Below are 15,007 nucleotides of genomic sequence, written 5' to 3'. Positions count from 1 at the left end.
GCTTCTGCCAGGATCCGGGTTATAGCCCCTGGTAGGCCAGAAACAATGGTCTGCCAGCTAGTAGCTTCTGCCAGGATCTGGGTTATAGCCGCTGAAAGGCCAGAAACAATCGTCTGCCAGCTACTAGCTTCTGCCAGGATCTGGGTTATAGCCCCTGGTAGGCTAGAAACAATGGTCTGCCAGCTACTAGCTTCTGCCAGGATCTGGGTTATTGCCCCTGGTAGGCTAGAAACAACGGTCTGCCAGCTACTAGCTTCTGCCAGGGATTGGGTTATAGCCCCCAACCGGCCAGAAACAATGGTCTGCCAGCTGCTAGCTTCTGCCGGGGATTGGGCTATAGCCCCTGGTATGCTAGAAACAATGGTCTGCCAGCTACTAGCTTCTGCCAGGGATTGGGTTATAGCCCCCAACCGGCTAGAAACAATGGTCTGCCAGCTACTAGCTTCTACCAGGATCTGGGTTATAGCCCCTGGTAGGCCAGAAATAAAGGTCTGCCAGGCTAGTAGCTTCTGCCAGGATCTGGGTTATAGCCCCTGGTCGGCCAGAAACAATGGTCTGCCAGCTACTAGCTTCAGCCAGGATTTGGGTTTTAGCCCCTGGTTGGCTAGAAACAATGGTGTGCCAGCTACTAGCTTTTGCCAGGGATTGGGTTATAGCCCCCAACCGGCCAGAAACAATGGTCTGCCAGCTACTAGCTCCTGCCAGGGATTGGGTTATAGCCCCTGGTAGGCCAGAAACAATGGTCTACCAGCTACTAGCTTCTGCCAGGGATTGGGTTATAGCCCCTGGTAGGCCAGAAACAATGGTCTGCCAGCTACTAGCTTCTGCCAGGATCTGGGTTATAGCCCCTCGTAGGCCAGAAACAATGGTCTACCAGCTACAAGCTTCTGCCAGGGATTGGGTTATAGCCCCTGGTAGGCCAGAAACAATGGTCTGCCAGCTACTAGCTTCTGCCAGGATCTGGGTTATAGCCCCTGGTAGGCTAGAAACAATGGTCTGCCAGCTACTAGCTTCTGCCAGGGATTGGGTTATAGCCCCCAACCGGCCAGAAGCAACGGTCTGCCAGCTACTAGCTTCTGCCAGGTTCCGGGTTATAGCCCCTGGCAGGCCAGAAACAATGGTCTGCCAGCTACTAGCTTCTGCCAGGATCTGGGTTATAGCACCTGGTAGGCCAGAAACAATGGTCTGCCAGCTAGTAGCTTCTGCCAGGATCTAGGTTATAGCCCCTGGTAGGCCAGAAACAGTGGTCGGCCAGCTACTAGCTTCTGCCAGGATCTGGGTTATAGCCCCTGGTAGGCCAGAAACAATGGTCTGCCAGCTAGTAGCTTCTGCCGGGATCTGGGTTATAGCCCCTTGTAGGCCAGAAACGATGGTCTGCCAGCTACTAGCTTCTGCCAGGATCTGGGTTATAGCCCCTGGTAGGCTAGAAACAACGGTCTGCCAGCTACTAGCTTCTGCCAGGGATTGGGTTATAGCCCCCAACCGGCCAGAAACAATGGTCTGCCAGCTACTAGCTTCTGCCAGGATCCGGGTTATAGCCCCTGGTAGGCCAGAAACAATGGTCTGCCAGCTAGTAGCTTCTGCCAGGATCTGGGTTATAGCCCCTGAAAGGCCAGAAACAATGGTCTGCCAGCTACCAGCTTCTGTCAGGATCTGGGTTATAGCCCCTGGTAGGCTAGAAACAACGGTCTGCCAGCTAGTAGCTTCTGCCAGGATCTGGGTTATAGCCCCTGAAAGGCCAGAAACAATGGTCTGCCAGCTACTAGCTTCTGCCTTGATCTGGGTTATTGCCCCTGGTAGGCCAGAAACAATGGTCTGCCAGCTAGTAGCTTCTGCCAGGATCTGGGTTATAGCCCCTGAAAGGCCAGAAACAATGGTCTGCCAGCTACCAGCTTCTGTCAGGATCTGGGTTATAGCCCCTGGTAGGCTAGAAACAACGGTCTGCCAGCTAGTAGCTTCTGCCAGGATCTGGGTTATAGCCCCTGTTAGGCTAGAAACAACGGTCTGCCAGCTACTACCTTCTGCCAGGGATTGGGTTATAGCCCCCAACGGTCCAGAAACAATGGTCTGCCAGATACTAGTTTCTGCCAGGGATTGGGTTATAGCCCCTGGCAGGCCAGAAACAATGGTCTGCCAGCTAGTAGCTTCTGCCAGGATCTGGGTTATAGCCGCTGAAAGGCCAGAAACAATCGTCTGCCAGCTACTAGCTTCTGCCAGGATCTGGGTTATAGCCCCTGGTAGGCTAGAAACAATGGTCTGCCAGCTACTAGCTTCTGCCAGGATCTGGGTTATTGCCCCTGGTAGGCTAGAAACAACGGTCTGCCAGCTACTAGCTTCTGCCAGGGATTGGGTTATAGCCCCCAACCGGCCAGAAACAATGGTCTGCCAGCTGCTAGCTTCTGCCAGGGATTGGGCTATAGCCCCTGGTATGCTAGAAACAATGGTCTGCCAGCTAATAGCTTCTGCCAGGGATTGGGTTATAGCCCCCAACCGGCTAGAAACAATGGTCTGCCAGCTACTAGCTTCTACCAGGATCTGGGCTATAGCCCCTGGTAGGCCAGAAATAAAGGTCTGCCAGGCTAGTAGCTTCTGCCAGGATCTGGGTTATAGCCCCTGGTCGGCCAGAAACAATGGTCTGCCAGCTACTAGCTTCAGCCAGGATTTGGGTTTTAGCCCCTGGTTGGCTAGAAACAATGGTGTGCCAGCTACTAGCTTCTGCCAGGGATTGGGTTATAGCCCCCAACCGGCCAGAAACAATGGTCTGCCAGCTACTAGCTCCTGCCAGGGATTGGGTTATAGCCCCTGGTAGGCCAGAAACAATGGTCTACCAGCTACTAGCTTCTGCCAGGGATTGGGTTATAGCCCCTGGTAGGCCAGAAACAATGGTCTGCCAGCTACTAGCTTCTGCCAGGATCTGGGTTATAGCCCCTCGTAGGCCAGAAACAATGGTCTACCAGCTACAAGCTTCTGCCAGGGATTGGGTTATAGCCCCTGGTAGGCCAGAAACAATGGTCTACCAGCAACTAGCTTCTGCCAGGTATTGGGTTATAGCCCCTGGTAGTCCAGAAACAATGGTCTGCCAGCTACTAGCTTCTGCCAGGATCTGGGTTATAGCCCCTGGTAGGCTAGAAACAATGGTCTGCCAGCTACTAGCTTCTGCCAGGGATTGGGTTATAGCCCCCAACCGGCCAGAAGCAACGGTCTGCCAGCTACTAGCTTCTGCCAGGTTCCGGGTTATAGCCCCTGGCAGGCCAGAAACAATGGTCTGCCAGCTACTAGCTTCTGCCAGGATCTGGGTTATAGCACCTGGTAGGCCAGAAACAATTGGTCTGCCAGCTAGTAGCTTCTGCCAGGATCTAGGTTATAGCCCCTGGTAGGCCAGAAACAGTGGTCTGCCAGCTACTAGCTTCTGCCAGGATCTGGGTTATAGCCCCTGGTAGGCCAGAAACAATGGTCTGCCAGCTAGTAGCTTCTGCCGGGATCTGGGTTATAGCCCCTTGTAGGCTAGAAACAACGGTCTGCCAGCTACTAGCTTCTGCCAGGGATTGGGTTATAGCCCCCAACCGGCCAGAAACAATGGTCTGCCAGCTACTAGCTTCTGCCAGGATCCGGGTTATAGCCCCTGGTAGGCCAGAAACAATGGTCTGCCAGCTAGTAGCTTCTGCCAGGATCTGGGTTATAGCCCCTGAAAGGCCAGAAACAATGGTCTGCCAGCTACCAGCTTCTGTCAGGATCTGGGTTATAGCCCCTGGTAGGCTAGAAACAACGGTCTGCCAGCTAGTAGCTTCTGCCAGGATCTGGGTTATAGCCCCTGAAAGGCCAGAAACAATGGTCTGCCAGCTACTAGCTTCTGCCAGGATCTGGGTTATTGCCCCTGGTAGGCTAGAAACAACGGTCTGCCAGCTACTAGCTTCTGCCAGGGATTGGGTTATAGCCCCCAACCGGCCAGAAACAATGGTCTGCCAGCTACTAGCTTCTGCCAGGGATTGGGCTATAGCCACTGGTATGCTAGAAACAACGGTCTGCCAGCTACTAGCTTCTGCCAGGGATTGGGTTATAGCCCCCAACCGGCTAGAAACAATGGTCTGCCAGCTACTAGCTTCTACCAGGATCTGGGTTATAGCCCCTGGTAGGCCAGAAATAAAGGTCTGCCAGGCTAGTAGCTTCTGCCAGGATCTGGGTTATAGCCCCTGGTAGGCCAGAAACAATGGTCTGCCAGCTACTAGCTTCTGCCAGGATTTGGGTTTTAGCCCCTGGTTGGCCAGAAACAATGGTCTGCCAGCTACTAGCTTCTGCCAGGGATTGGGTTATAGCCCCCAACCGACCAGAAACAATGGTCTGCCAGCTACTAGCTCCTGCCAGGGATTGGGTTATAGCCCCTGGTAGGCTAGAAACAATGGTCTGCCAGCTACTAGCTTCTGCCAGGGATTGGGTTATAGCCCCTGGTACGCTAGAAACAATGGTCTGCCAGCTTCTAGCTTCTGCCAGGATCCGGGTTATAGCCCCTGGCAGGCCAGAAACAATGGTCTGCCAGGTTCTAGCTTCTGCCAGGATCCGGGTTATAGCCCCTGGCACGTCAGCCAAAGGTTGTGTTTCATTTGAGGCGACTGGGCCTTTGCTAGACTCTGGACTGTGGCCCCCAGTCTCCTTACTGTCTGACTTGTGCCAGGGACTGAGCGTCGAGCCTTTGCTCCCACTGGACTGCCACCCCAAGTCCCTGAAACCCCCCTATCTCCGTGTGGACTGCTCCGCTGCCCTAAATGCCGCAATAACACACACGATTGGCTGTGGATCAAGGTTTTGGGCAGGGTTGCCTTGGCCACTCTTGGTTTCACCCCCACATCATCATTCCCAGGTGTTGTAGCTCTTGTGCATCCCTGAGCTCACTAATGATGCCAAATGTCCTGGCGCTTGCGCGGCTTCTTGTTTCAGTGTCCAGCCCCCTCCTGGCACCATGCATGTATGTGGGTTGCGGGTGCCCCGTTTTCCTGCTCGGGTGAGCCTTGGCTCTGTAGCACGAGTGGCCTCGCAGGTAGACCTCTGCTTTCTGTCTTCCACTGATGCCAGAATCTCCAAACCCCAACGGTACCCAGGTCTATGCTTGGCAGCCTCCACAGGGATTCCTTGGCATAGGAGGATGGGGCCAACCATAGTATTAATTCTACACAAACACATGTGTTTTATTACAGGAACACCGTATGCAACCCTTACCAAGGCTCTCAACACTCTACCTTTCAATTTGAAAACACAACACAAATGCCAGAAGATACTTATCAGTAAGTGCAAATCTGAACCGGGAAATTGTTATCCAATTGTGCAAACACAAGGTCCACAACTGTGTTCTGTCTCTTGTCTTTAAGGGGAAATCCACACATGCAGTGAAAAAGGAATTTACCATTATAAAATGCTTCTACGAATCAGGTCCTATGTGTTTTGCTTTTCGCAAGTTGCAGTAATAGCATTTTTTTCTGCCACTGTCTCGGTTGCGATCATCACAAGACATTCCATCTCGGTGTCCTCGGTCACTTGACAAAATCCTTGTGCCTAAAAGCTTGTGTACAGTGTAGAAATGTTTGACCATAGGTCATCAAGTGGCCCTTGATTTCATTGTGCCAGATGAATGCCTTGTTGTAATGTGTCTGTCTTTCCTATCTCCCTGGCATGCTGTTCAGGATGTTTGTTTGCATGTATGAGGTAACGAGTGCCCAGAGCAAGGGATGCTGTGTGAGTGCGCTGCTTTCCCTGCGCTACTCTAAATGATTTAATACACAGTTATGAACCCTCCCAATGGTATGTATTTTGCCAACCTCTGAAGCCTGGAAAGTAGATCCACGCAGGCTTGACATGTGGCCAACTTTGCACCAGACCTGCAGATCAACTGGCCTGCTGTTAAATCTCAGCTACCAGTTCAATGGCATCCATTGCAGAGTGTAATTTGCTTTCTGACTTTGAGAACATTCAGACATGTAATTGCTCATTTTACTATAACCAGTAAGATAGAAGAGGGGGTTGAGCGCTTGCTGCTGCAATGTGTGTGTGATCCGCAGGTAAGAATTCAGGCAAGGCCAACTCATCCTTCTGAAGTTGATAAATGAGTACCAACACAGGTTGGGTGATATTGTATGAATATTTGTTCTATATAAAGCGCTCACGGGTAAGTGCTATATAATAACACATCATTATCATTTGGCTTTGTACATCTGCTTCCATTCACAGTCATTTGGTAATATCGGCCTATACACGGTGATATTAACGATACATATGGTAATTCATTCTTGCATGAAAGGTATATCACATTACAGTGATATTGCAACCATATTTTTCATAGTGTACTATGTGATGCCACTATCTGTTTTGTTAAGGGGTGAAAGGTTGCGTTCCATCGCTTCCGGTGATATCACTTCGGGGTGGGGTCGAATGACATCACTTCCTGTGATGTCAGAGGTCAAGAGTTGTGGGATGTCACTGACGCTACCCCAGGCATTTTGGTGAAATGACGTCCCTGAGGAGGGGGACTGAAGTGAAGCAGTGGGGGCTGGGGGGGGGGGGGACAGGAGCACTCCGTATTCCTGTTACTTTGGGCATGATGGGCAACACTCCCTTTTGAAATGGCCTTAGTGTAGCAAGGCACTATGCAAGCAAGACACCTGGCAGACTCAGAAGCTCCTTTTGCATCGTGGCATAACATGAATGGAAGATGCGAAAGCTTTGAGTAGGGCTTCATTCACTCAACGCCTCATTCTTAGTCATTTGTAGAGCGGAGAAAAAGGGCAGAAAGCAACTTGGGTTTCCGGCCACCTTCCTTCCTCTCCGCCATATAAATGTTCCAGTATTTGCGCTGGCATGGATTTTGATTCCGGCGCGAATGCCGGAGATCTCTATGGGCTCCGTCCAACTTTATGCACCAGCATAAGGCAGGCAGACCCCATAGGGATTCAGGTCAACCTCTTGTGAGAGGATTTTTTCTGTATGCAAGCTCAATGTAACGAGGAGCAATTAACGTCAATGTAACTAAGACAACTTCCTGCTACTAAGAGAATTTCATGCAACAGCGCCTCCATGCCCTTGGGCTGTTAGTGTGCTTTACAAATCCAAATAAATAAAATTGTACACGCTGCCAACCATGCCTGGATAGCAGGCAGCATGTACAATTACAATTAAACGCTGCCTGACATGCGTGCATGTCGGACAGCGTTTATTTGTAATTGTGAACACTGCTTAATAATGTACGCAAGGTAAGTAGTGTTCACAATGAAAATGAAACGCTGCCCGGGCAGCGTTTAATTATAATTGTTGAGTACCACTTGCCATAAATCCACACTAACAATTAAAAGAAAAGGCTGCCTAGCATGGCAGGCAGAGTGCATAAGTGCAGGGGAAAAGGCTGCGCACACACCTGCCTGATGCCTTTTGCCTTGCAGGGGAGCCATTTACGTTGCAGTGCGAACGTATCTCCCCCACCCCCCACACACTGTCAAATTACAATTAGGAGCACCAGGAGCTCCTCCACCCCCGCAGAGGTGAATAATCAGCATTGCGTTGGGTGACGTTATTGCCTGGCTTGGACCGCCCAGCGGGCTTCACTCATTCGTCATCTCACCTTCTCCTTCTGCACGGCCTGGCGCGCCTTGTCGAGCAGCCGCTGCTCCTGCAACCATCCGTCCTGGAACCGGTGCTCGATAACGTCGTACATCGGGGTGGAAGGCCTGTAAAAAATGATGGCAGGGTCTTAGGAGAGCGCAGGCAGAGGTCCATCACTGAACGCATGACACTGCAAAGGGAGGCCAAGTGGGGGCCTACACTCCCATCCCTCCTGCCTCGGGCGAGTCCCTCTGCGGCTGGGGAATGAACCCGCCCGTCAGGAAGGGCCAATGGGAGCGGCGGGGAAAAGGAGCAGGTTTATACACCCCCTCCCCCTCCCAATGCAAGTCACCCAGGAGTTCTGCCCCAGCTCGGGCCAATGGGAGCAGCGGGGACAACGAGCAGGCTTATACCACCCCTAGAAATGCAAGTCACCCAGGAGTTCTGCCCTAGCCCGGGCCAATGGGAGCAGTGGGGACAAGGAGCAGGTTTATACACCCCCGCCCCCCCTCCCAATGCAAGTCACCCAGGAGTTCTGCCCCAGCTCGGGCCCATCGGAGCAGAGGGAACAAGGAGCAGGTTTATACACCACCCCCCCTCAATGCAAGTCACCCAGGAGTTCTGCCCCAGCTCAGGCCAATGGGAGCAGCGGGGACAACGAGCAGGTTTATACACCCCTAGAAATGCAAGTCACGCAGGAGTTCTGCCCTACCCCTGACCAATGGGAGCAGAGGGGACAAGGAGCAGGTTTATACACCCCTCCCCCCTCCCAATGCAAGTCACCCAGGAGTTCTGCCCCAGCTCAGGCCAATGGGAGCAGTGGGGACAAGGAGCAGGTTTATACACCCCTCCCCCCTCCCAATGCAAGTCACCCAGGAGTTCTGCCCCAGCTCAGGCCAATGGGAGCAGCGGGGACAACGAGCAGGCTTATACCACCCCTAGAAATGCAAGTCACCCAGGAGTTCTGCCCTAGCCCGGGCCAATGGGAGCAGTGGGGACAAGGAGCAGGTTTATACACCCCCCCCCCTCCCAATGAAAGTCACCCAGGAGTTCTGCCCCAGCTCGGGCCCCTGTGAGCAGCGGGGACAACGAGCAGGTTTATACACCCCTAGAAATGCAAGTCACGCAGGAGTTCTGCCCTACCCCTGACGAATGGGAGCAGAGGGGACAAGGAGCAGGTTTATACACCCCTCCCCCCTCCCAATGCAAGTCACCCAGGAGTTCTGCCCCAGCTCAGGCCAATGGGAGCAGTGGGGACAAGGAGCAGGTTTATACACCCCCCCCCCTCCCAATGCAAGTCACCCAGGAGTTCTGCCCCAGCTCAGGCCAATGGGAGCAGCGGGGACAACGAGCAGGCTTATATACCACCCCTAGAAATGCAAGTCACCCAGGAGTTCTGCCCTAGCCCGGGCCAATGGGAGCAGTGGGGACAAGGAGCAGGTTTATACACCCCCCCCCTCCCAATGCAAGTCACCCAGGAGTTCTGCCCCAGCTCGGGCCAATGGGAGCAGCGGGGACAACGAGCAGGCTTATACCACCCCTAGAAATGCAAGTCACCCAGGAGTTCTGCCCTAACCCGGGCCAATGGGAGCAGTGGGGACAAGGAGCAGGTTTATACACCCCCCCCTCCCAATGCAAGTCACCCAGGAGTTCTGCCCCAGCTCGGGCCAATGGGAGCAGCGGGGACAACGAGCAGGCTTATACCACCCCTAGAAATGCAAGTCACCCAGGAGTTCTGCCCTAGCCCGGGCCAATGGGAGCAGTGGGGACAAGGAGCAGGTTTATACACCCCCCCCCCCTCCCAATGCAAGTCACCCAGGAGTTCTGCCCCAGCTCGGGCCAATGGGAGCAGCGGGGACAACGAACAGGCTTATACACCCCTAGAAATGCAAGTCACCCAGGAGTTCTGCCCTACCCCTGGCCAATGGGAGCAGAGGGGACAAGGAGCAGGTTTATACACCCCTCCCCCCTCCCAATGCAAGTCACCCAGGAGTTCTGCCCCAGCTCGGGCCAATGGGAGCAGTGGGGACAAGGAGCAGGTTTATACACCCCTCCCAATGCAAGTCACCCATGAGGGCGGGACAAAGACTGATATGCAAATGGCTATTTCCCATCTGTGAAAGGTACAGTTAGCAAAAAGCGTGTGCTGCAAACTCTCATCTCAGAGCAGGTTATCATGCCTTGTTCTTTCTGGAGAGGAGCGCCGGATACCTTTTTTGAAATATTTGAAAGGAACTTGGGGTTGGTCATCCCGAGTTACCTGGGGGCAACCAGACGTGGACTCCCTGCTCACTGTGCTCAGAGAGGCACAGCTCCACCTCACTGATGAGGCCCAACAAGGCTGAAACACGTGTATGGGGTTGCTGGTGGTACTCTTGTTCAGAGAGGAATTGCCATTGCATTTCGGTGCTGGACTGCCCATGTGGGCGGGGACAAATACTGATATGCAAATGGATATTTCCTATCTGTGAAAGGCACAGTGAGCAAAAAGCATGTGCCGCAAACTCACCTCAGAACAGGTTATCATGCCATGTTCTTTCTGGAGAGGAGCGCCTGCTACCTTTTTTGAAACCCCTCCCAATGCAAGTCACCCAAGAGTTCTGCCCCAGCTCAGGCCAATGGGAGCAGAGGGGACAAGGAGCAGGTTTATACACCCCTCCCCCCTCCCAATGCAAGTCACCCAGGAGTTCTGCCCCAGCTCGGGCCAATGGGAGCAGAGGGGACAAGGAGCAGGTTTATACACCCCTCCCCCCTCCCAATGCAAGTCACCCAGGAGTTCTGCCCCAGCTCGGGCCAATGGGAGCAGTGGGGACAAGGAGCAGGTTTATACACCCCTCCCCCTCCCAATGCAAGTCACCAAGGAGTTCTGCCCCAGCTCGGGCCAATGGGAGCAGTGGGGACAAGGAGCAGGTTTATACACCCCTAGAAATGCAAGTCACCCAGGAGTTCTGCCCTAGCCCGGGCCAATGGGAGCAGTGGGGACAAGGAGCAGGTTTATACACCCCTCCCCCCTCCCAATGGAAGTCACCCAGGAGTTCTGCCCCAGCTCGGGCCAATGGGAGCAGAGGGGACAAGGAGCAGGTTTATACACCCCTCCCCCCTCGCAATGCAAGTCACCCAGGAGTTCTGCCCCAGCTCGGGCCAATGGGAGCAGTGGGGACAAGGAGCAGGTTTATACACCCCTCCCCCTCCCAATGCAAGTCACCCAGGAGTTCTGCCCCAGCTCGGGCCAATGGGAGCAGAGGGGACAAGGAGCAGGTTTATACACCCCTCCCCCCTCCCAATGCAAGTCACCCAGGAGTTCTGCCCCAGCTCGGGCCAATGGGAGCAGAGGGGACAAGGAGCAGGTTTATACACCCCCCCCCCTCTCAATGCAAGCCACCAGGAGTTCTGCCCCAGCTCGGGCAGCGCCTAGAAGTCTACCTGATGAGGGTGCGTTGTACTATGACGCAAGCTACTCCTCTTGGGAACTCGTCAATTTGTCTTATCACGCTGGATGGACAGTGGTGATGGGCATTGCGGTGGACATGGGCCTCAGGGTGGGGAAAGGCATTAGAGCAGGGATAGGACTGTGGGCAGGGAGAGGACTCGGGGCACTGTGAGGCCTTGGATTGGGAATGGACCTTGGGGAGGGGATGGGTCTCCGGTCAGTGATGGGCCTCTGTTGGATATGGGCCTAGAGTTGGAGATGGAGACTCGGGCTGGGGTCAATCCAGGTCAGGGAAGGCCCTGGTGCAGTATGGCATCAGAGTGCGGATGGACTTCAAAGTGGGGATGTGACTGGAGGCATTGGTGGGCAGCAGATGGGTCACAGCGCTGGAATAGGCTTTGGGTCAGGAATGGGCCCTTTGGCAGGAATGAACCGCAGGATGACAGTGAGTTATGAGCTAGAGAGGGCTTTGGGGTCAGAAATGAGCTTCAGAGTGGGGGAGGACCTGGAAGCAGAGAAGAGCTGTCAGGCAACTATATGACTCATGGTTGGGATGGGCCTTATGGTGGGGGTGGGCCTTGTGGTGGGGGTGGGCCTTGTGGTGGGAATGGGCCTCGTGGTGGGAATGGGCCTCGTGGTGGGGATGGGTCTCGTGGTGGGGATGGGCCTCATGGTTGGGGTGGGGGTGGGCCTCTAGCAGAGAGAGGAGATGGTCCTTAGCTGCGTGTGGGGACAAGCCTACCAAGAAAACGTGCTAAATTTAACTGACTGCAGAAAGCCGTGAAATTGTATCTCTCATGTGCAATGAGACATCCCATTGACGTTATAAATAGATGGTTAACAGAACATTTTAAATTGTAAATGATATCCATTATGTTACATGTGGGTTTTCCTCAGAGGTGTGGTAGTTTTTCGGCCCAGATTACTGCCATCAGTAATTACAATTACAGCCAATGGTAATCTGAGTTGAACTGCTTGAGTGCAAGAATACAGACTGTACCCCAGTAAAGAATGCAGTTATGGAACATTCTGCATGCAGTATTTCAATACATTTGCATGCATTCTTTTTTGGGGGCATTTTCGTCCTCATCTTGCACTACTGTACAATTTCACATAATGCAAAGGTCAGCACCAGCTTTTCCCTTTACTGCAGGAAAACAGACTAGGAGAACTTATGTACGTGTTTCCTCCATTTCCTGGGCGTGCTGAATATTGGAGATATTTTCAGGCAGTATTCCCCATTAAGATCCGGGCAAAACCAACAGTTCTGGCTTTTGTTTAGGCATGAGATAGGCATGTGTCGGGCACTGCCACAGTGTAATACCTTGCCATAAGGTGGCAACCGTTTGAAAATGGTGTGATTACCTAGGCACATGACATCAGTGCCTGGCAAAAGCGTAATACCTATACACAAGGCCAAACTCTGAGCTTTGTCAAGGACACCCCACCTTTACTCTTCACACCCTCGATGACCTCCACAGCATTACAGACAAAGCACACGCAGCACGACTCGCACTCCTCGACCGATCCTCAGCCTTCGACACCATCAACCACAGCATTCTACTAGACATCCTAGCCCACCGGATGAATCTCTCTGGCACCGTACTTGACTGGTTCACCTTCTTTCTCACGGACAGGACACACTTTGTCTCCATGTCCCCTCATCAGTCAGACCCCACCCCTGTCAAGTATAGGGTCCTGCAAGACTCCTCCCAAGCTCCACTCCTCTTCCACCTATATGTTGAATCCCTTTGGCGAGATCCATAGCAAACACAATGTACATGACACACAAATATACTTCCAAATGGCATCGCCTTCACAACTCCACACCCTCAAAAGTCTCTCTCCACCATCACCAACTGGATGGCCACCCACTTCCTCAAACTCAACCCTTCCTACACAGAATACATCCTCATTTACCCCCAAAGACCCAACCCCGGCCTCACCTCCTGGTCATAAGAACTCGCCATGAATTACCCACACATATCCCTCTCAAAACATGTTAAATCCCTTGGCTTCACCATCGACCCCCACCTTTCCTTCATACACCCCATAGCCCGTGTCTCTAAAACTTGCAATCTACAAATACACCTCCTACGCAAAATCAGACACATCGTACCTCCTGATGACTCCTGCACCGCAGTCCAAGCACTGGTTCTCTCTAAGCTGGACTATGAGTATACTCTCCTCATTGGACTCCCAAACATCACCCTTGCCCCCTGTACGCCATACAAAACGCTGCAGCCATACTCATCCTCCACCTACCCAAACGTTCACACATCACCACCGCTCTCGCCCAGCTCCAGTGGCTCCCCGGACCCAGAGAATTGTCTTCAAAGGACTCTGCATTGTAGTCCAAGACCTCCACCTGACAACTCCCTCTGACCTTCATGACAAACTCAAACCCATCATCTATACAAACACCAGACAAGCCGGCCAACACCTTCTGCACACTCCACTCTGCAAAGTCACATGCACACAAAAGCGAGGGGCACCCAGGGCAGGGAACACCGTGCCTCACCACATACGCACCGCATCCTCCATCACCACTTTCAGAAAGAGCCTCAGAGCACACCTGTTTCCCCACACAATCCTGCCCGCCTCCACAGAGATCGCTTGTCTATCCTAATCTTCCTATCCTACCCTCAAAACATTTTGTAACTACTTTTTTCAACTCCCATCTTTTCAATAATTGAACCCTGCAAGGCGCTCCGAGATCCTCTGGGTAGGGCCAGCGCTAAACATAAATTCAAATAAAAAATTAAATGACTGTTTTACACATGACTTTAGTGCAAGGACGAGATATAAATCAGGTGGGGGGGGGGAAACGCTGGGCTAAGAGATTGTATTACACCTGTGGCGCAATTACACTGCAATTGAGCCATTAACTCCAACGTTTAATGTTACTGCTCGATAGCGCTTGCTCAAAGAGATCCCAGGAGGACGTTTTGAGCGTGCAGGGGCAGGAAGTGGGTGGAATGACCAAAGGGATTAGCATGGGCATAGGCTGTGAATGGGTGGGTAAATAACCAAACACCACAAGCCTGGTGTCCCTTGTCACATGTCACCCCTCTCCTGGCTGCTCTCCAGTACAATAGGTTTGGCTAATAGGTGTCGCTGAAGCACCCCATATCATACCAAAACTAGAGAGTGAGGTTAAATAGCAGGGGTACTCTGCAACCAGGTCGGACCAAGGGATGTCTGAGAAAACTGTTCTGTTTCTCAACTTAAAAATACCTATTAGCACCCCAGTGAGCCTGCCAGGATGCATAGCAATAAAGCCCTCCAGGGGGTTGGGGGGGTTGCCCTGGGCTCAGGGTAAGGAACTCAGCACCGGGTATGGCCTGGTCCCGCCTCTCGGTAGTACAGTACTCTGCCGCTAGCTGGCTGAGTTGGCACCAGATAAATCTCCATACATACCTACACCCCCTGGTGGCAGAGTGGAGTATCAGATGTAGCTACAGATGTTGACGCCTCTCGTATCCCCCCACCCCTGCACACGTACCCCCCACAGTGGCTCTCATTACTTCATTAGACTGCTCCGTGCTTTCCTAACGATGCCAGCTGTGCCATGCAGCAGAGCCCACGCGGCTGTGTCAGAATGGGCGTCCTGCAGGAGGTGGCATGTTTCATAAAAGACAATTAAAAGCCATCAAGCGGGTGCCGGTCCATATGCCCGCTCCCGCCCGGGCGCCGGCCTCCCGTGCACTAGCGGAGAGCCCACACACCCTACTCAACTGCTCGGAAAACAGAATAGGGGGGCGGGTGCAGGTCTCTGCTTGCAGAGCAGAATGGGAGAGTGGGCGCCGGCCTCCCGTGCACTAGCGGAGAGCCCACACACCCTACTCAACTGCTCGGAAAACAGAATAGGGGGGCGGGTGCAGGTCTCTGCTTGCAGAGCAAAATGGGAGAGTGGGCGCCGGCCTCCCGTGCACTAGCGGAGAGCCCACACACCCTACTCAACTGCTCGGAAAACAGAATAGGGGGGCGGGTGCA

The 15,007-nt window shown here is 53.2% G+C and overlaps 1 protein-coding gene across 1 annotated transcript in view; it reads right to left on the bottom strand.

Annotated features, from left to right (window-relative positions):
* CFAP77 (cilia and flagella associated protein 77) overlaps window positions 1–15,007 on the bottom strand; it is a 1,107,248-nt gene that overhangs the window by 399,085 nt on the left and 693,156 nt on the right. Inside the window, exon 4 of the mRNA XM_069609309.1 lies at window positions 7,601–7,706. Coding sequence (XP_069465410.1) covers window positions 7,601–7,706 — 106 coding nt within the window. The remainder of the gene's footprint in view (window positions 1–7,600; window positions 7,707–15,007) is intronic.

The sequence above is a fragment of the Ambystoma mexicanum genome, chromosome 8 (genome assembly GCF_040938575.1).
Source record: "Ambystoma mexicanum isolate Mex_15411 chromosome 8, UKY_AmexF1_1, whole genome shotgun sequence".
In the NCBI taxonomy this organism is placed as follows: Eukaryota; Metazoa; Chordata; class Amphibia; order Caudata; family Ambystomatidae; genus Ambystoma; species Ambystoma mexicanum.
This window is presented reverse-complemented; position numbering and strand designations above follow the sequence as displayed.